Here is a 21,764-nt window from a genome sequence, read left to right on the forward strand (position 1 = left end):
ACTTTTCTCCTACTAACTCAAACAAGGTTTGAATTCAAAAACAAATTTGAATTCAACCACACTCAAACAATTAAAGTTATGCACCAGCATGAATGCATCACAAAAAATTAAACCTATGATAAATTTTAATTACTTAAGGAACAAAAATTAGATTTAATGCCAACTAAACACAATAATCCTTAGAAAATTAAATAAAGCCAATTTAATTTATTAAAACATACTGAAATTTAAATTAGGGTGTTACACTTGTGCAGTACTGAATTTTACTGTGTGGCCGGATCATCCGACCTTGTGCAGAGACTTTGTGCAGGGAAATATTTTGTGAGTGTTTTCTCTCAAGTATGTCATCTCAAATGAAACATTTTAACAACCTGAAATTCATTCGTATACGTCCCCCTTGATAGTACGATGATCCTATATTCAAATTCAAACCGAAAATTAAAATTAAATCTCCGATAGAATCCACCATACCCAAATTCAAATTGGGGACTTTCTTTTCATCCTCTTCTTGTTTTTCTCATTTTATTTCTGCACACACATTCTTCAAAGCATCATATCCCTAAATTGTGATTGACGAAAATCACCAAAATCATTTAGGGGCCTAGATGCACTTTCAGAAGACCAACCGGTACCAAAGGGGCTGCCATCTTGCGTCAGCGTGGCAGCCTCTGTGCTACCGGTTGGTCTTTCCAACCGGTACTAATGGATGTCTAAGGCACCGGTTGAAAAACTCGGGGTCTTAGGGTGAGGCCAATGATCTCGGTTTGGGGGGACCGGTTGGAAAACCGGTATCTAAGGCCGTTTCCAACCGGTTCCTATGGGTTATTTTCTAGTAGTGATATATACAGGAGGTAGTTTCGTATTCATGTGGTTGTTTTGATCACCAAATTAAAGATAACAAGCCGCATGCTGGTTGTTAGTTTGTTAAACTTCATCAGTTTACATATTAGTAGTACAGTGGTATTGTCGTCATTTGTTTGGATAGATCAGCGGAAACGAGTTTTCAACATACAGCGTACTCAAGTGATGATCTACATGACTACATCGGCACACGATACGCGCTGCTGAACGGTTTATCTCCACCACTTATATAGATAGGATCTTCAAAACAGTATAATGCTATATTTGAATATGTTTGGATGACATGTTTCTAAAAGTGTTTTTTATGATGGTGCGATAATCTTTTATAAATTTAGCTAGCTCACAATTGTTAATTTAAAGTATATGAGAAAAATGTTCAAGTTCAAGGTTAAATAGACCCCATAAAAGAGATAACTGTTTCCAAAGAAAGGTGCTACGTACAGCTTCAGAATTTTTTTAGATAAAGACGTACAGCTTTAGATAGAACAAAATTTTGAATTATAGATAAGATAAAGATGAGTGGATGATAGATGCATACATGGATATACACTAGAGATAGGGAATTAATTCATGAGTCGAGAGATGTGGAATTAATCCCATTCTTTTGTTACTTAGGCTGTGTTTAGTTCACGAAATTTTTTGAATTTTAGTAATGTAGTACTTTCTTTGTTATTTGGCAATTAATATCCAATCATAGATTAGTTAGGCTTAAAAGATTCATCTCGTCCTAATCAGTTAAATTGTGTAATTAGTTATTTTTTAACTGTATTTAATGCTCCATGCATATGTCCAAAAATTCGATGTGTTGGGTATTGTAGGAAAATTTTCGCGAACTAAACGGGGTCTTATATTTATTATGAGTCTATTTCATTACAATTAATTATCCGTCCGGACTAAATTCTAGTATCTTATTGTACCTATCACGAGTCTCCTAACATTCTTGGTCCGAAATAAATCTCATGTAAAACAATAATACTACTTAGTTCATTTTCAGTCGAGAATGTTAGCCAAGACTGTGAACTATTGCTCTTCCTTATTCTTGTTTTTTTGGAAAAAGGAAAAAAAAACCCTCTCCAATAGTTCCCTATTCTAATTCCCCATCTCCTAATAATTGGCTTATTCCCTATTTTTGTGCTAAAAAATAGGCACCACATTGTGACTCCCAGTCTCTTTTCCAACTGAAGTATAGAAAACTCTTGGAGATGGTCTATCTTTTTTCTATCCATGCTATTTTGAGAGTTGGTGAAAATCATAACTTGGGAATAAAAAATAGATAACTTTTGGAGATGCTCAAATAACCGTGTCAGAGGACACTCCCAGTAAATTTAATGTTAATGATACTCCCATATCACTCATGTTGAAATTAGCCTTACGAACTCGGCCAAGCTAACTAGCTAAAGCTACCAGTCAGCGGGACCGCGGGCCTGGCTGAGGTGCCCCACTTGCTCGTGCTTCGGGACAGTTGGCGCGTGTGCCACGCTTCTTGAACCCCTCGCCATCGGAATCGAACTCGTGTCACTGACCATCCTGCTCCTCCCCTCGCATCCCTCCCGAATCCGCCTCGCCGGCGGCCAGGTCGTCTCCCCGGCACCCGCCATCGCCGGCCGAGCCCTCTTCGCCCAGATCGCACAGCGCGTCCAGCACAGCGTCGAGCGCCCCCTCCGCAGGTCAGAGTCAGACTCGGAGCTCCTCGCTCCTAGTCGTTGCTCTCCTCCTACTCCGCCGCCGCCGCGCCGCTACTGGCGCCGGAAATGCAGATCCGCAGTCCGCACGGACCTGGATCGGTTCCTTCTTCCCTGAGCAATCATGCGCAAATCGGTGTAGCGGTTTGGTGGCCGCGGTGGGGTAGTCCGTAGTGCTGTTACCATTTATTTCGCCCAAAAAAGAGTAAATGGGAGTTCAACTGCGAGTCTGCAACCAGCACGCATCAGTTACCGTGATGTGTAACCATTCTGATTTTCTGTCCATCTGTTTGATCGCAGCTTCAGGCGATGCCTCTGGTGGAACCGCGGCCTCGTCGCTGACCGCAGCCATGGAGCAGAGTAGCGGTGGGATGCCAAGGCAGCGGTGAGTCTATCCCGCGCTGCAGCATTTATGCTCGGTATGGGCAGCAGAGCTTCCCACCTGGAGCTTGATTCTCAGGGAACCTAGTGGCGGTTTGCAGTAGAATGGGAACTTCAGCCTCCTGCAGCATTAAGTTTCAGCAGAGGTTTTTCAACTTATATATAATCTGGGAGTAGGAATTCAGTTATTAGTACTAGCACACTGTTCTACGGCAATATGTGATGATTCTCCATCTTAGTATACTTTTTGCTAATCATTAAAACACAATAATCGAAGTTTTTCTTTGTGAATTACAAACTTGATGACAGGACTGATTGCATAATGTTCACTTGATTATCTCTTCCTTGTTTAGGAGGGATGTCAGCTCAACAAGTCACTCGGGCAACTCGAATGCGGTTGCTGAAGACATGGTAATACCACATTGATCCAGTTCTACCAGATAGAACACTCCAACGGTTTTCTGTTTTCATATATGGAGATCTATTGCACTACTTTTTACAGGAGCTGTTCCTTGATATTACATAATTTTCTTTTATAAATTTCAAAGCACCGTTTACACCAAAACGACAAAGTACTAAAATCAGTACGATCTTGGGCCATCATATTGAAAAAAAAGATGCATAATTTATGTTCAATTTTAGTTACAGAAAAAAAACACCTCATATTTATTTTGTGTTGCCTTAAGGATCAATATGAATTTTTAGATTATCGACCAATTATTTTTTTATTTATTTGTACCAAACTATCAAGAAGGCTATGGACCAAATATTTTGTTACTGTAACAAAATCAACCAGCGAGGAATTTGCATTTTAACTTTATCAAACAATTATCATGCATGCAGAATTGCAAGTCTACTTTTATGTAGCATCAATGCCATGGCGGCATGTTTGATCTTTGCCTGATTCATTAATCATTAAACAAGCTGATTCACGAACTTATATATGTAAATTGGTTTTGTTATTCCCATTTGTGATTCAGTTGAATTGAGGGACCGAAGCCGGCGACCAGAGGGGGGTGAATGGGAGCCGATCAAAATTTTTTCGAAATTCGAATCGTCGGCCTATGTCCCAAAATCGCCCAATCCCTCAACCGTTCTGACCAAAGTGAAGCAAATCGGAAGCGAATCGGAAAAACTGCAGAACTGATCAGCCTGGACCGGTCTGACCGGTGCACAGGACCGGTCTGACCGGTCGAGTCTGTTCAAAAACTAGAAGACTGGTCTGACCGGTCTTGCCTACCGGTCTGACCGGTGGCACCCAGAAAACCCCCGAAAACTTGGATTCAAACGATGAATCTCAACCAAACGACCACGAAAATCGATGAAACTTGGGGGATTGCTTCGCCCCTACCCCGTGAACATATCCCCAAGAGATCTCGTCCTAGAGATCAAAGAATCTCGAGAATTCGAGGGGAGATCAAGAAGGATTGGTGTTTTCTCAAAAACTCAAGAAATCCAATTCAAAAGAGCTCGTGATTCCAGAGAGTTTGGGACAGGATCAGAAGCACGAGAATCACAACAAAGAGCTCGTAGAATCCTAGTCAGACCGGTCAGACCGGTTGGCCTGCAGCACCCCCTGTACACGATCTCATCCGACGGCCGAGGTTCTTTCTTCGAAACGAAGTCTTCTCCGCGATGCCGCCATCTTGATGAAGATCAGGTCCGCGGTTTTGAAGGGTCCGCAAAACCCGGGTAGGTGGCCGGTTTTGAGAAAACCGCCAAGAGTTTTAAAGTTTTCCAAATGGATGTTAAATCTGTCTTCTTGAATGGTTTTATCGAAGAAGAGATTTATGTGAAGCAACCCCTTGGTTTTGAAAATCCCAAGTTTCCAAACCGTGTTTATAAACTTCAGAAAGCTCTTTACGGTTTGAAACAGACACCTAAAGCTTGGTATGATCGATCCAAAACCTTACGCGCGGGAAGATTCCCGCCTCTACGCCGTGGCCCTAGACGTCGTTCCCACCTCGGCCTTCTGACGGCCCTAGACGCCGCCCGACGCCCGTCACCTCCTCGCCCGCAGCGAGGCCCCTAGACGCCGTCGACGCCCGTCGCCTCCGTCAGTTCCGAGACCGACGCCCGTGCCTCCACGACTTGGCGTCTTCGACAGCCGTCCGCCTCCTTGGTTTTGTGGCGCAAACCAAGAAACCCGTCTTCCGTCGCCGCTTGCGCCCTCGATCCAGGAGTGGACGCCACAGCTGCCGCCCGGTCCGAGCTCCGGTCCCGGCAGCCCTTCACCACCGTCCACCGCACGGTCCATCGGCCACAGCACCTCCACGGCAGCTCCCCGTCGACACTCGACGCCCGTGTACCTGCAATCCAAAGACCAAGCGCACGATCACACCGCACGGTTGACAATTCACTCATCACAAGCAGGATAGAGTACTCAACATTCCTCAATCTCTCCCTTGATGAGTGCATTGTCAACACACCACCTGAAAGCAGAGAAGTGATAAAAAGATAAGCAAGAAAGCGAAGAACCCAAGCAAGTGACAAAAAGCTCAGAAAGACACGAACAGTCACTTACTCAAGCACAGATCGATTCCCTAAGACAAGGGCAACGGCTCGACACAATCGATCAAAAGCCAAAACATGAATCCTCAAAGACAGATGTAACGCTCGACGCAGTCATGCTGGAAGTGGAGGGAAAACAAAGAAAACCAGAAGCCAAAACCAAAGCAGACACTCCCCAAGCAAAGTTCTTCCATCTCACAAGTGCAACTCTCCCAAAATGATGCACTCTCAAAACCCTGTGCACAACAAGTTTTTCAAAAAAATCAAACAAGTCTCCCCCTTGTTCGATCACTTCTCCCAAAATTCTCCACCTTGTTGGCACATGCACACATCAAGCCTAAAATGACCTAAAGCTCCCCCTGAAGTTGAAACTCCCCCTGATCAGATGCCATGCCATGAATGCAATGCAGGAGGTGTAAGTGAAAGCATTCAGGGATACAAGGATATGAGCAACATCTAGTGACAAGCATGTGTGCATCCATAAACAAGACCTGCATCTAGCTCAACAGGGTATATCAAATCAGTCTTGAGCTAGGCAAGTTCAGTTTAGAAGAAACAACAGCATCACCCAAGATCTAGCACTAACAAGTAGGGAATGGAAAGCAGTGCTAATTAAACTCATACAGGTGAGCCAAACTCAGCCAAAACAAGTTGCCGACATTTATTTTTCAATCAAATTTATGGCAATCAATTCTTAATGTCAGGGGTTGAAAGCTTGTCATGCTTTACTTAGCAACGAGGCTAAGCCTATGTCAAAGACAATCAGAAGCTTAAAACACTCATTTCAGTCATGCACAGCCTTACCCGGGTTCTCACAAGTGCAAAGTGAGCCGTCCCGAAAGCTCGATCAGTGCGACAAGCAATCCCACCTGGATCTTTTCAATCCATTTCAAGAACAAGTTCAAGCAATTTTATCAGATTTAGATCATTTCAAGTATGAATTGCTGAACGAAAAGCTACACTAGCATGAATAAGATAGCAAAGCATATCAACACGCCCTAACATGCTAGTAGCCAAGACAGGGTGATCATGTTTTCAGATTTTCAAATCAAAATAGCTTAACTCAGATGATGTCATATACACAGTGGAGCAAGTTATACATGATCAAGTTTATCAACTCACACTAGCAGGCACTAGAAGATCATAGCAATGTATACAAGAATGCTAGTGCAAGTGAGACAATTCAAAATGCAAACATGTACAATGCATATGCACAATGCAACTAACCAAGCTAAAACTTAAGAGAAAGACAAAGAAAAGCCAAAAGCTAAGCAACTGAAGAATTCAGCAAATACAACGGCTCAAAGACACACAAGACTAGACCAAATGGATCCAACTGAGTACCATGGAAAATGCAACAATTAGAAAACCACAAGTCCATCCTGAGATGAAAACGTACAAGCCGAATGCTCACATACCTCGATGAAGATCCTGCTGGACCTAGAGCATAGCAAGCTCGAGGTCACCTCCCCTACGTCCTCAGCGGATCCATCTTCTGCTCGAACAGGTTCTTGTAGAGGTGAAAGATCGAAGTGGAAGTAGTGGTACTGGATCGTCCTCCTGAGCTGAGGTAGTCGAAGCAGAAGGGGCCGGAGCCTGCAGCCGGCGCAGTAACTCCAGATCATCATCGGCACCTGAGGTAGAGCTCCCCCTCAACAAGTGATACCTAGCACAAGAGAAGCTAGGACACCAGGAAATAGCAAACACCAAAGATACAGAGCAAAACTCAAGCAAACGGTTAGGTGTTAGTCAAGCTACATGCAAAAGTATACCAAAAGACACTCTAGAACATATCAAGACAGAAGATATTCCTAGAAAAGTCTAAAGGAACTCAATAGTAAGAACCAATGTAGCTAGACGATACGAAGGAGATACTTGAGCTAGCAACCAGAACTAAGAAGCAAAAGCTACACAAGCATAGGAAACTGGACAAAGCACACACCCTGAGCTAGCAAGAAACATGACAATATGAAAACCACAAAACTAGCATACAGAGTGGCTAGTCCACCATAGCACAAGTACAGACCTAGCAAGCAAAGTAAGTATGAGAAAAAGAATCTACAACAAGTCACAAGCAGAAAGTGTACAAAGAATTCAAGGGGCAAACTCAAATGTACATATGATACACAAACCACCATGGGCTATCCATTAGCCTTGGAGAACCATCAAGTCTTGATCAAACCTGCATAAGACCAAGATCTATGGAGCACTTGTTCTCCATGCCTCCAACCTGCATCACCAACGAGACATAGGGAGAACAAACGTCTCGACACTGGGTTAGCAAAGTGAGAAGCAAACCAGTGACGAGCCATTTGCTCTACAGAAGGATAACCAAAGTCAGGCAAAGCGTATCCCCTGTCCCGTCTACCGCGAGGCTGACAAACACCATCGCGAGGAAAGCGTGGAGCCTCAAAACCTCCTCCAAAGCCTCGGTCCCGTGGTCCATAGCCGTACTGAAAACGATCAGGAGCACGACTGGCAAAGCGACCACCCGCTGGAGCACGGTAACCACCACCGTCTCCCTTGACCTCCACCTACACGGCGCGCCCTAGCATCTTACCTACCACCACGCCGAGAAGGACCATGCAACCGAGCAGAGTACATGTCCGTGTTCCGTCTCTCCTGCTCTCTTCTCATAGCCCGCTTCCTCCTTAAGCAAAACTCCTCCAGGTGACCTTCCTTGTCACAGAACTCGCAGTGGTACCTCACCTCACGCTTGGGAGGCGAAGGCCTAGCCTACGGACGGGGAGGAGCAGCCCTCTTCTTCTGGGCAATCTGGGCTGTGGCAGCAGGGAGCGTGTCGAGGGGATTCCTCAGCGCATTGGGTTTTGGAACCCAAACCTGCTTCTGCGGAGGTGCTTTCGGTGGTTCTTTAAGCACACCATCCGCGGGGTCAACAAGCGAAGGCTGCGTGCTCGTGCTAGCAGTGTTTCCAGCAGCCTTGCCAATCTTACCATACAATCTGTCAAAGTCTGACTTCGTGTATGTGTAACCCACCCCAAACCCATCACCACGCTTGAACTGCTTAATCATCATGCCCAACTGCGGCTCACTGCTAGAAACCCAACTCAGAACCGCCCTAAGGTATGTGTTCTCATTTTCTAAGTTAGCTTTCTCTACCGCAAGATTATCCAAATCAGAGATTAAACCAGGGCAAACAGAGCAGTCAATAGGTGGGCTAGACTCTATGACCTTAGTCTTTCCAAAAGACTTGATCAAAGCGTTCTTCTCCTCTAGCTCCGACCTAAGCGTGGGACAAATCTTACAAGCGCCAAGCAAAGCAGGCCTAGATCTAAGCTCCTCTAGTTCACAAACAACAGTAGCAAATTTGGACGGCAAAGAAGCTAGATCAGACTTGAAGATAGGACACTCATCGCATTCAAGCACATCACCAACAATGGGAGCGTCCTTGACAAGTTCAAGCTCATGCTTGGTCCTTGGCTAGCTCGTGAGACACGTCAGAAAGTGAAGTCTTAGCAACATCTAAATTCGCGACGTTCTCATCATGCTTGGCACGGAGAGCAACAAGATCATTCATGTGAGATATGCAGCCAGCGCACTCATTCCTCACTAGATTTCTCCCTAGCACAAGCCAGCTCAGCCCTAAGCTTTCTACGCTCTCTAGCTGCTTCCTTAAGCGGCCTCTTCTGGTTGTCGAGAGCGGTGTACAACTCCCTAATCTCTGTATCAAGCAGGTCGATCGTGGAGTTTACCTCTGAATCGCTCTCGGATCCAGGAGAAGAGCCGGAGTGCGTCGGTGTAGCATGTCCACCCAAAGACGCACGAGCACCATCGGCTTCGCCCGCCATGGTGCAGAAGCTCTTGCGCCGACCAGCCGCCAAGCAAAGGCCGATGAAGCCGGTGGCTTCCTTGTCCCGCTTCTTCTTCTTGTCGTCGTCGTCAGAGGTCGATGAAGAAGAGCGGTCGGTGTCGGAGCTCTTGTCGAGGTCGCTGAGCTGCGCCAGGAAGGCCTTCTCCCGCTTCTTGGCCTTGTACTGGAAGCGCTTCTTGAGCGACTCCTTGTCGAAGCGTCCTCTCCGGTCACGACTGCGGTGCTTGTGGCGCCGACGCTCCTTGTTGGAGCCTCCCTCGTCGCGGTCGCGGTGGCGGTGGCGGTAGTAGTCGAAGGAGTTGTTCTGGCCACCGCCGGACTTCTTGGGGCAATCGGCGATGAAATGGTTCAGATCGCCGCAGTTGTAGCACCCAGGGTTCTTCTTCCTCTGTCTGTTGTGGTAGACGCGCTGGAACTTGCTGATGAGGAGGCACAAGTCGTCGTCGCCCAGCGTTTCCAGCTGTTCATCTGAAACAGAAGGCAAAGAGGCAAGAGAAAAGCCAAGAGCAGAGTTAGCGTTAGTGCTCGATCCACCACCTGGGCCAGTCACAAGAGCAACGCTCTTGGAAGGAGGGGCACCATTGAGCTTGGCTCGTGTCTGGTTATCCACCTCCGTGGCCTTGAGCTTGCTGAAAAGCTCGTTCACGGTCAGAGTCCAATAGCCTGCAGACTCAATGATCGTGTTCACCTTGAGATCCCACATAAAGCGGTCAAGTGCGTAGAGCAACTTGAGAGCCTTCTCGTGCTCTGTCTACTCAAGGGCACCAGCAGATCTGTTCGCATTGACTTTGTTCACAATCGACTGAAAACGACTGAACATCAAGTCAATGCTCTCACCCGGCTCATGTGTGAAGTTCTCGTACTCACGCCGGTGAGTCTCGAACAGTCTAGCCTTCACCTGAGGTGTACCCTCGTGGTAGTTCTCAAGGCACGTCCAAATTTTGTGGGCTTCTTGAAAACCCTGGACGCGTGAGAACTCCGCACGAGAAACGCCAGCGAACAAGGCATTGACTGGCCTTGGCATTAGCCTCGTGCTGGGTCACCTGGAGAGGTGTGGTCCGAACAGCAAGCACCTCGTAAAGCTGGTTCGTGGTAATCTCCCAGACATCGGCTCCCATGCTCTGCAGGAAGGCTCTCATGCGAACCTTCCAGTAGGCATAGTCCTCGCTGGAAAACACCGGGATCTTACCAAGATTCGCCATGGTCGCCAAGTGGTTTTCGAACCGGTTAAGGTACTGAAAACCTCAACCAAGCTCTGATACCAGTTGAGGGACCGAAGCCGGCGACTAGAGGGGGGTGAATGGGAGCTGATCCAAATTTCTTCGAAATTCGAATCGTCGGCCTATGTCCCAAAATCGCCCAAGCCCTCAAGCGTTCTGACCAAAGTTTGGAGTAGCCATTGAAAAGCTAAACCAACACAGAAGACCTCGAACGAGCGAACGAAACCACGAAGCAAATCGGAAGCGAATCGGAAAAACTGCAGAACTGATCTGCCTGGACCGGTCTGACCGGTCGAGTCTGTTCAAAAACTAGAAGATCGGTCTGACCGGTCTTGCCTACCGGTCTGACTGGTGGCACCCAGAAAACCCCCGAAAACTTGGATTCAAACGATGAATCTCAACCAAACGACCACGAAAATTGATGAAACTTGGGGATTGCTTCGCCCCTACCCTGTGAACATATCCCCAAGAGATCTCGTCCTAAATATCAAAGAATCTCGAGAATTCTGGGGGAGATCAAGAAGGATTGGGGTTTTCTCAAAAACTCAAGAAATTCAATTCAAAAGAGCTCGTGGTTCTAGAGGGTTTGGGACAGGATCAGAAGCACGAGAATCACAACAAAGAGCTCGTAAAATCCTAGCAATCATGTGCACCAAAAACGAAATATAAATCCATCACACAAGGGCACAAAAACTAGGGAATTGGATTGATTCAAAAGCCCAGAGGGCACAAGGAGGATGGGGCCTCCTTTCCCAATCAAATCCAATACAAAGTCTCACAAATCTATAATCAAAACCTACTCTAAAGAGAGGAACAGAGGGAGGGAGACACAGGGGCGGCGGCCTGGAGAATTAATGAGTCCACGAACAAAATACAAAAGCCGCAATTAACCTAACACAAGTAAAGGGGTATTTATACCCGCGGGACCGGTCAGACCGGTACGCTGGACCGGTCAGACCGGTTGGTTAGACCGGTCAGACCGGTGCCAGGGACCGGTCAGATCGGTTGGCCTGCAGCACCCCCTGTACACGATCTCATCCGACGGCCGAGGTTCTTTCTTCAAAACGAAGTCTTCTCCGCGATGCCGCCATCTTGATGAAGATCAGGTCCGCGGTTTTGAACGGTCCGCGAAACCCGGGTAGGTGTCCGGTTTTGAGAAAACCGCCAAAACCTCACGCGCGGGAAGATTCCCGCCTCCACGCCATGGCCCTAGACGCCGTTCCCACCTCGGCCTTCTGACGGCCCTAGACGCCGCCCGACGCCCGTCACCTCCTCGCCCGCAGCGAGGCCCTACGCCGTCGACGTCCGTCGCCTCCGTCAGTCCCGAGACCGACGCCCGTGCCTCCACGACTTGGCGTCTTCGACCGCCGTCCGCCTCCTTGTTTTTGTGGCGCAAACCAAGAAACCCGCCTTCCGTCACCGCTTGCGCCCTCGATCCAGGAGTGGACGCCACAGCTGCCGCCCGGTCCGAGCTCCGGTCCCGGCTGCCCTTCACCGCCGTCCACTGCACGGTCCATCGGCCACAGCACCTCCACGGCAGCTCCCCGTCGACACTCATCCCCGTGTACCTGCAATCCAAAGACCAAGCGCACGATCACACCGCACGGTTGACAATTCACTCATCACAAGTAGAATAGAGTACTCAACATTCCTCATGAATAACTGTTTAGCTCCCCGGTAGTTCTACTTCTGTTAATTGAACGGTAGATGATGGTGCTGAGGTCATTTTTAACTATGGTTGCAGAGTGGTATTCCACATGAAACTGTGAAACATTACCAAGACGTGGAATCAGAGAAGACAGGTAATATCTTGTTGATTGATCATTACTTCCTATGGTACACCATAATTTGTTTTTGAGGAAACAGTAGGAGCTTGGCTCCTACTGATCCATGGTTGTTTACAAAGCATCTCTGTAGAAGGGGAAACGCATCTATATATATACACAAAGCAAACAAAAGAAACAAGTGTTATTTACAACAGCAGAAGAGGAAAAGAGAAGAGGAGGCCTAGCCTAGTTGATCTTGCCATATTTATATGAACTGGAAGTATCTCTGTTTTGCCCTATGCATAAGCAAGGCAAAATCATGTCTAAATTTTGCTTTAACTGCTGCAACTGATGGGGCCTCCCTATTGAATATGAAATCATGTCTTGTTGTCCAAACACATCATGAAAGAAGGATCACTATTTCCATGTAGAAGGGCGCCTCCATGTTATGCAAAACTTGTGCAAGATCTCGAACGGGCACACCATGATTCAATTGCTCGAGAAAACAAACAATCCATGGTTCAAATTCCCATACCCCAATCCAGGAAAGGCCATGCATGACACCTTGTTGGAATATAAGTGAATTGCCCACTTCTCCCCATCAGCTTAAGCTTTTGGGTTAAACTGGTCGGTGCATGCAACTCATTATGGTATCAAAGCCAGAGGTCTCAAATTCAAATCCTGGTTAGCGAAATAAAATAAAATAATTGTTGCTCGCTCCTATTCCACGTCTGAGGCTTGAGGGAGCCTCCACGTGAGGGGGAGTGTTGGAATATAAGTGAATTGCGCACCTCTCCCCATCAGTTTAAGCTTTTGGGTTGAACTGTCGGTGCATGCAACTCAGTACACCTGCATGTCATCTCACATACAATTTTTGTACTCCCTTTCTACAAGAAAAGGTCATCTAAAGTGGCACCTGTTTTCCTCAAGCACTATATGCAGAGATATACAAGGAGCAATCTCTGCCTATGTCTCTAATCTGTATTTCAAATTCAGTTAGGTACTTTATTATATGATAGTTCTGTGCTCATGCTTGCATGCATAAACATAATACCATCAGCTTTTATTTATCAATATTGCCTGGCTTCCATTGCTGTAATTTTATTATTGGCTACATTTACATATTCATTGAATACAAATGTATGGATTATGTGTTTAGATCATTTTTTTTTGTTTCAAGCAGGGGTCCCACCTTGCAAGAAGAGTCGACACAGCTTCAATGAGTGCAGTAGTTTAAAAAATCTTGAAAGGACCAAATGCAGATGGTCACCAGAGGAAAGTTTTTAGGACTATAGTTTTTATCATTCATGCTGTTTATCTTTGCATTCCATCTTGTCTACCAAGAGAAATAAACTGATTTTCCTTCCAGGAAGATGAGCTACTCACTCAATTGGTAAACAAACATGGGACCAAAAACTGGCAAACTATTGCATGTGCTTTACCTGACCGAAATGCACATGCATGCTTATCAAGGTAGCTTAATATTTGCACCATATTATATTTTTTTTAAAAAAATTATGAATGTGAAAAACTTTGCTCCATTTTGTCTTGAATCACTACATTCGAAATGTTATATCCTCTTATTCTAAAACAAAACGTCGGCCAACCTAAGAGGAACTAGGCGGCATTGTATAAAAAGAAATGGGCAGCCAAATTTGACCTAGAGGACTCGAATCTTGGTAGTGGAGGTGTACACCCACTCCTTCCACCAATTGAGCTATGCTTATTTCCTCGTATCCTATTGTTTTGATCATTTAGTAGGCTATGCTTTGCTTGCATTTCCATGACAAGGTGCTGTGACCACCATAGCAATATTTACTCAGCAGCTGCCAGCTTGCCACATTGTCATCCAAAAACTGTTCTATGCTGCATCTGACTAGCTGGCAGCATGGCATAGCCTTCTTGTTGATATAGTTACATGTTATGGCTACTGCTAGTTTAACCTTATTCAGATTTCTCCAAGTAACAACCCAGATGGTTGCTTGTGACAAATCACAAAAAGTTCTTAGGAATCCTGATTCTCTGTATATTGCAATGCAACTTCTGCATTAGAAACTATTTTTGGAATACCTCTGTTGCTACTGTAAACATAGTTGTTTGGCACCTTATACAATCTTTTCAACACTCATGCCTCTTCAGGACTTATCTAGGAAAGGCTGTAAGGCTCAAAAGGAAAAAAAAACAAATCTTTACTCCAAATTTCTTCCAGACCTCATGCCCTGGAAATTGTTTACACTATTAATTTAATCATTGTTATAAATTAGAAGCCTTAATGAATTTTATCCGTAGTGGTGTCAGAATGTCCTTTATATCATTTGACCATCTGCATTCAAATTCATTAGCTACATAGTGTTTTTCCATTTTTGTGCTGATGGACATTTAATACAGATGGAAATACATTCTAGACCCAGCAATAAACAAAGAGGCTTGGTCGCAACAAGAGGAGCTAAGATTGATTCGTGCACATCAAATATACGGAAACAAGTGGTGCAAAATGGCCAAACATTTCCCAGGGAGGTATGATTGGATGGTCTCGCACCCACCTCTCTCTATATTAGCTACTAGAGTCTGTGCTTTGCTTTGAGGGGCACTGGCAAGAAGCTTTTTGGCCACCTGTTGTCTGTTGACTTTCATTATTCCCTTAGTGAGAACTCATTATGCATCTACCCTCTGCAAACTACTGTGATGGTGGCACTAAAATTTTTGACATGGTGTACAACCAGGACAAATAATGCACTCAAAGAACACTGGAGGGGTTCTATGAAAAGAAAACTGGATTCATATTTAGCCTCAGGATTGCTCGAACAAGTTCCCGACCTTCATGAAAATCTATCAATTCCACAGAGCAATCAGTCAGATATTCCAAAGGACAGCAAAGTTTCATCTGATAGAATTCGATTTTCATCAATTATATCGACAAGGTCCAAATTTAAACAAAAGATCAGAGAACTAAGTGAAGATGCTGATGCTTCAGTAGGAGAAAGCTCTGACTTCATCTATGCTAAAGCATTTGATGCCCATTCAACCAGAGTCTCTGAAAATATAATAGCTAAACCGCAGAAGTGTGCGACAGCGAGAAAGAAACTGGATTTGGTGTCAAGCCCAGTGAAGCTCAAGGTGCGTGCTGCTGCCAAGGCTTTGTTGTTTTTTTGTGCACTTCGTATCTTTTTGGTCGTTAGAATGAATATGCAGTTCTAGGTAACTGATAAGTTTTATACTGGTTTATTTATATCAAACTGCAAAGAAAGGCCTTTGTTAGTTCATGATTTTAAGGCTGCAGCAATTCTAGACCAACTGCTGTGTTACTGTAGTACATAACCCTAACTGACGAAGAGCATGCATTTTAACTCATTGTCAAAAGCTTATTGTGTATGGATCTCTTGCTGTAATAAGAACATCTATGCCTGCTTATGCTTTCACTTGTATGCATCTTCTGCTGTAATAAATCTTAATCTTGTTACTAATTTCCGATCCAACTAAATAATTTGTTAGCACTTAATTTTTGGTAGTTTCGTAACTTGTGTTAATATACTGATATCCCAGTGCTTATGTCTGTTTTAACTATGGATGCAGAGTGATGTACCACCTGAAACTGTCAAACAACATTGTCAAGAAATTGAATCAGAAAAGACAGGTAGTAGTTAGAATGCATCTTCATTACCGGTTGGTCATTTCCCCAACTTAGTGGGGGGATTTTTTTCATGGTGATGATTAAAATAGTTGGAGATTCATTTACTGTACTTCAGATATCCCTGTTTATGCACGCAAAGCTGACTTTACTAATTACTACTAGTTGCGTCTATCAGGCTCAACAGCCCCACCCTTTTTTCTTTTTGCGGAAGGCACTTGGGTCAATTCAAGTCCTTATTTCACATGTAGTTGGGTACTTAGCATTGTTGTTTTCATGTAGTTACTTCTCGGTTCTTGCATCATTATGATTATATTGCTGTTCCTGTTATAGATACATCATGGTTAGCTTTCATATAATACTATCATAAGCCCTCCTATAGGTTAAATTTGATTACTTGTTACATTCACATCTTTGTAGAATAGAAGTGTAGAGCTTATGTATTTAGATTTGGCTTTATTTGAAGCAGAGGGCCCACCATGCAAGAAAAATGGCTACTGCTTCAAGCAGGGAAGTACTTTAAAAAATTCTGAAAGGACCAAAGGCAGATGGTTAGCAGAGGAAAGTTGTTATCCACCACAGCTTTGACTAACCATGTCAACTTAGGTTTGTTCCAGCATGCTCACTGAGAAAAAGAAATTGTATTTTCCTGCAGGAAGATGAAATGCTCACTAAAATGGTTACCAAGCATGGGCTGAAAAGCTGGCAAACTATTGCATCTGCCATACCTGGTCGAAATGCACAACAATGCCGAATAAGGTAATTAACTATTGTTTTATGGTACTGAACTGTTTGTTGCTTTTTGTAGTTCTAGATGTGACAATTTTTATTTAGTTGATCTTAACTTAGCGTCTTGTATAGGTAACATCCTTTTGTGTTCATCATTTTTGTTGCCTATGTTTAGCTTGCATGACCATTACAATCTGCTGGAACCACCATGCAATCGTCAGCCTACCACTGTTCTACTCTGAAGATGCACCTCTGTCAATACATTTGCTCACTTTTAACTTGAACTTATAAAGGCGACATGTCCAGCAACTGAGTGTAGCAGAGATGCGGATGTTGCGGTGGTTTTGCGGGCACACAAGGAGGGATAGAGTCCGGAACGAAGTTATTCGGGATAGGGTCGGGGTGGCACCAATTGAGGAGAAACTTACCCAGCATCGGCTGAGATGGTTTGGACATGTCCAACGAAAGCCTCCTGAGGCGCCGGTGCGTAATGGGGTTTTTGAGCGGGTCGATAATGTAAAGAGGGTAGAGGTAGACCTAAACTGACGTGGGATGAGTCGGTTAAGAGAGACCTTAAGGATTGGAATATCTCTAAAGAGATAGCTTTGGATATGAGCGCTTGAAGACTAGCTATCAATGTGCCTGAACCTTGAACTTATTTCTTTCGGGTTTCATCTCTAGTCTACCCCAACTTGCTTGGGAAAAAAAATGCTATGTTGTTGTTGTTGTTGTTGTTGTAACTTGAACTTATAAAGATTTTGATCTCGAGCAAAAAACTGGATGTTTGCTCCTCTTTTTTTTTCTTGAACACGCAGGAGAACTACATGTTATTGCATTAAGAAGAAAGAATAAGTTACAGAAGTTTGTAGGGTTTTTAGTATTACACTTGCGCCTTTGAACAACTTTGACTGCCAAAGCAAGCTCTGCTCTTGGCCCTATAGGCGACTACTGCACTGAGCTCCTCGGCTCCGGCACCAAAGGTGCACGTGCACCTACTCCTCTGCAACCCGTAGCAAGCACTGACCGTTCCTTTGCTCATTGTGGCCAATGCTGTTTGCTTTGTAATGTTATTTTTGTAATATGAAGATGCCATCTTCTGCCCACATAGTAAAAACCATAAAATGGATATGACATCTTGTGCCCACATAATAGGAACCACAAAAGGAAGATGACATCTTATGCTCACTTCATCTAAGGAGAAAGTATGATGCCTTTTCTCACTGTGGACTGGTTAAAGCGTTGAACCCCTAGAGTCGTCGGAACTCCTGTCCTGACCCAGGTTTGATGCACGACACATTCTTAGGACCATAGTCACAGAATTCGGGGTCGATGCCTCGTCCCACGACCCGGGAACGCCGTTCCGATTCAAGGGTCGGGGTCAAAGAGGGTCAGTGTCCCATTCAAGGTTGGATCGCGTCCCGGTTTGAGAGGGGTCGTAGCCCCATTGCTAGCAGATTTAATTGGGATAAGAAGGTTATTGATAGCGGATTGATGTGGTTTTTGTTAGATAATAAGCTGAGTACGTGTAGTATGATCTAGATGTACTATTTTGTATGTTTCTTATATGCTTGTGCAGATTAGTTTCTTCATTAGTAGCACACATATATATATATATATATATATATATATATATATATATATATATATATATATAGTTTTTGTCTTTTTAAAGACGCATCGACCTGAAGATATCGACCCGAATAAATCAGATTCGCGTTCCACATAATAATTTATCGTTCCATAGAGGTATACCCCTTCGTACCACAATTTTATAAAGTGACGACCCTCGACTCTCGACCCTGTTCCTCGACCCGGTCGACCCAGAAACTTTGTGACTATGCTTAGGACAAAGCCTAGGGGTAGTCTCCCCCAATGGTTGAGGTCTTTTTTTATAGGGTCAGTTGGATCCATGCCACTACAATTTCACGATTTTTGATTTCATGTTGAAATCGATGCCATTGAGTGGCATGATTTTCAACGTGAAACCCAATTTCACGGAGTTGTGGTGGCATGAATCGAATTTTCCCTTTTTTATAATACCTCTTCTGTGAATGTAAAGTAACTAAAGTATTTTGTCCTGAATACGGTCTTTTCAAAACTTAAGCTGCTTCAGAACTTCTGTATGTAGGGTTCATATAATTTTCTGCGGTACAAAATCCCTTCAGACAGCATATCATGATCCTGTCTGATACTACTCATTTTGTTAACTATCATTGTTAATTAGAAGATTTTTATGGTTTGGAGTATTGACTAGTGAGAATGTCCGGTATTCATTAGCACTTGCATTCAACTCACTAGAATTCACTTGTGCTGATGGGCCTTCAATACAGATGGACACGCAGTCTGGACCCAGCAATAAACAAAGAGGATTGGTCAGAACAGGAGGAGCTAAAATTGATTCGTGCCCATCAAATATATGGAAGCCAGTGGCTTAAAATGGTCAAACATTTCCCAGGGAGGTACGGTTGGATGATTTTTACTGTAAACAATAAAATTCACACTGCCTATTGAAAATGCTTTGTATGTGCAACCAGGACAAATCATGCACTCAAAGAACACTGGAGAGGTCGTATGAAAGGAAAACTGAATTATTATTTAGCCTCAGGAATGCTAGAACAAATTCCAGACCTGCAAGAAAATCTATCAGTTCCAGAGGGCAGTCATTCAGAGATTCCAAAGGATGGCCAGGGTTCATCAGAAAGAAATCGACCAACATCTTTACCACTAAGGCCCAAATCTAAAAGTGACCTCTCAGAACTTGATGAGAATGCTTACACATCAGAAGACGAAAGTTCTGACTGCATGTTTCCTAAAGGTCTTGATGCTGATTCAGCCAAAGTCTCTGAGAAGGTAATGGCCAAATCAAAGCAGCGTGCAAGAGCCAGAAGGAAACTGGATTTTCTGTCAACCCCAGTGGAACTCAAGGTGTGCACTGCTGCAGCAAGTTGTCAAAGGCCTCCGCCAAAAATGGAACAAACAATTCCAGCCAGCGACAATAGCTCTCCATCAGATGCATGCCAAGATATTCCACAAAATACTGCATCAGAACGTGTGGTGGTTATACCAACAGCTGCTAGTAACCCTCACAATGATGTTCATTCATGGGCAGCCCCAGATCCATGCTCACCAGAGATACATAAGGCGAATGCATCAGATCCTCTGGACTTGTCCTACTGTGATGACTCGATAATCGATTCTCCTCCTTATCTGCATGGAAGTAGCTTCATATAGAATGAAGTGTGTTACTTAGGCAATGTGCACCTTCAAGTATTGCGCTTGCTCTCTTGCACCCTTTTTGGTAGCAAGAGATGATGAAATGAGGTACAACTTAATGCTGTCTTCCTAAAAGCCGACAGCTCCACGTATAAGGAGCTCGTTGCGTGTTGGAGGAACTTTTATCATGGCAAAAGTTGGAACAATTTGTATTCGAGAAAAAGTTGGAACAATTCTGTTCTGTTAAATGTCACTATCTCAGTGGCCAAACATCCAAACAGTGCAAAGATTGGCCATGGTTACGGTTTGAATCCGATTCAAATTTTAAGCCTTAAACTTTTTTCTCTAACATTGAATGTCAAATTTGGAAACTATTTGGACAGGATATAATTCTCAAGTGATCCATATGAAATATATTTTAACGTTTTTAGAATGAATTAATAAAATTGTAAAGAATACTCATAAAAAGAATGTGAAGAAAAAAAAAACAAGAAAAGTCCACCTGTGCTAAGGCCCTCTGAGTCTCAAGAGCGCTCTTGGGCCGCTTTTTTACCTGTGCTGCTGGGCCGACCGCTGTCAACCTCTGAGGAGGGAGGGAGCACCCACGCACTCTTTTAGGACCTAGGGGCTTGATACCGTTTTGTGGAAACGTGTCAAGAGCGGCAGCCGTTGGAAGAAGGCTGACGTGGAAAGAAACAATGAAACATATTGGGCGATCTTCTTCATATTATCTCCATTTCAAAAACTGATTACACCGATGTCCTCTACGTGACAAGACGAACAAAACTAGACCCAACTTGCATATATTTTAATAATATTTGTAAACTAGTAGTAACCTATGTGACGATTTGTTTTCTTTCTATAGCAACTTATGCATATATCGGCTTGCTGTAGCAATAATTTATATGCAGAATAACTTTTATTTTATGTCAACTTATATGTATGAGTGTCTGATAGATTTTATTTGCAGTAACTTATGTCTTATACATGTGACAACTTATGTGTATAATAGATTCCATTTTTAGCAACTTTTGTTTAAATGTGTGTCAACTTATTTTTATGATAATTTGTATATAAACTTATGTGTCGGACAGCTTACTTTTTTTATTATTTATGTGTATATCTTTGTGTTTGTGACAACTTATAAATATCACAGATTCTATTTTTGTGATAATTTATGCTTATAACAGATTATGCTTTTTCTAGCAACCTTTATCTTATATGTGCGGCATCTTATATATATGTATATTGAAGCAACTCCTTTAATAATATCAAACTCAAATTTATATTTAAGTTGTTGCTAGTGCAAAACATCTTCAAAATATACGCAAGTGGAGTCTAGTTTTGTTCGTCTCGTCGCGTAGAACACAACAGTATAATCAATATTCAAAACGGAGATCATATGAAGGAGATAAAAATTTTATTTAAAGAAGTTGCATGTTAATAAAGGAATCTGGACATAATCTCTCATCATACTGTAGTTAGAAAGTGACATCCATTAGTGTGAGGAAGAGGAGGGGTCGCGGGATATCCTCCTCCTTTTAGAAAATTTGTTTCTTTGTTATCAAGTCATGTAAGTTGTGACCTAGGAGTTCTAGATTTAGGCTATAAATAGCGGATTTACGGATCTTGTAAATTTTGATCAACCACATCCAATACAACTTTACTTTTTCGCATTTACTTTTCTATCAGTGAATTCGCCAAATCCTAATTGAAGTAGATTTTCTTTTTATAAGTTACTCCAACTTGTTAGTAAGTTTCTTGTTACTTTCATATACATACATGTGGTTTGCATTGAACTAGTGACTAGGTGCACGTTAGTGCAAGGTTCTCATCCATGTTTAGTTCACACGTTCCCGCCAAATCCAAATCTACTTCTAGCTAGCTAGGCTGCTTCTACTGATCGGCTTTCAGGAAGTACCCGAGCTTCTCCAGCGGGCT

At 43.6% G+C, this 21,764-nt stretch overlaps 1 protein-coding gene across 3 annotated transcripts; it reads left to right on the plus strand.

Moving 5' to 3' along the window:
- Positions 1-2,312: 2,312 nt before the first annotated feature.
- Positions 2,313-20,095, plus strand: LOC120655342 (transcription factor MYB86-like). Of its 3 annotated transcripts, none has more exons than XM_039933096.1 (13): positions 2,326-2,528; positions 2,844-2,928; positions 3,278-3,335; positions 12,232-12,289; positions 13,437-13,532; positions 13,627-13,726; positions 14,642-14,770; positions 14,977-15,370; positions 15,827-15,887; positions 16,351-16,446; positions 16,541-16,640; positions 18,941-19,069; positions 19,145-20,095. In XM_039933096.1, exons 2-13 carry the CDS (start codon positions 2,894-2,896, stop codon positions 19,839-19,841), a joined length of 1,953 nt encoding a protein of 650 aa, XP_039789030.1. In that variant the 5' UTR covers positions 2,326-2,528; positions 2,844-2,893; the 3' UTR covers positions 19,842-20,095. The 3 variants fall into 3 exon arrangements, with proteins under 3 accessions (XP_039789032.1, XP_039789030.1, XP_039789031.1); XM_039933097.1 differs by having other exon boundaries at positions 3,281-3,335; XM_039933098.1 differs by lacking the exons at positions 18,941-19,069; positions 19,145-20,095 and adding an exon at positions 16,786-16,977 and having other exon boundaries at positions 2,313-2,528.
- Positions 20,096-21,764: the final 1,669 nt, after the last annotated feature.

The sequence above is a fragment of the Panicum virgatum genome, chromosome 1N (assembly GCF_016808335.1).
Source record: "Panicum virgatum strain AP13 chromosome 1N, P.virgatum_v5, whole genome shotgun sequence".
Classification (NCBI taxonomy): domain Eukaryota; kingdom Viridiplantae; phylum Streptophyta; class Magnoliopsida; order Poales; family Poaceae; genus Panicum; species Panicum virgatum.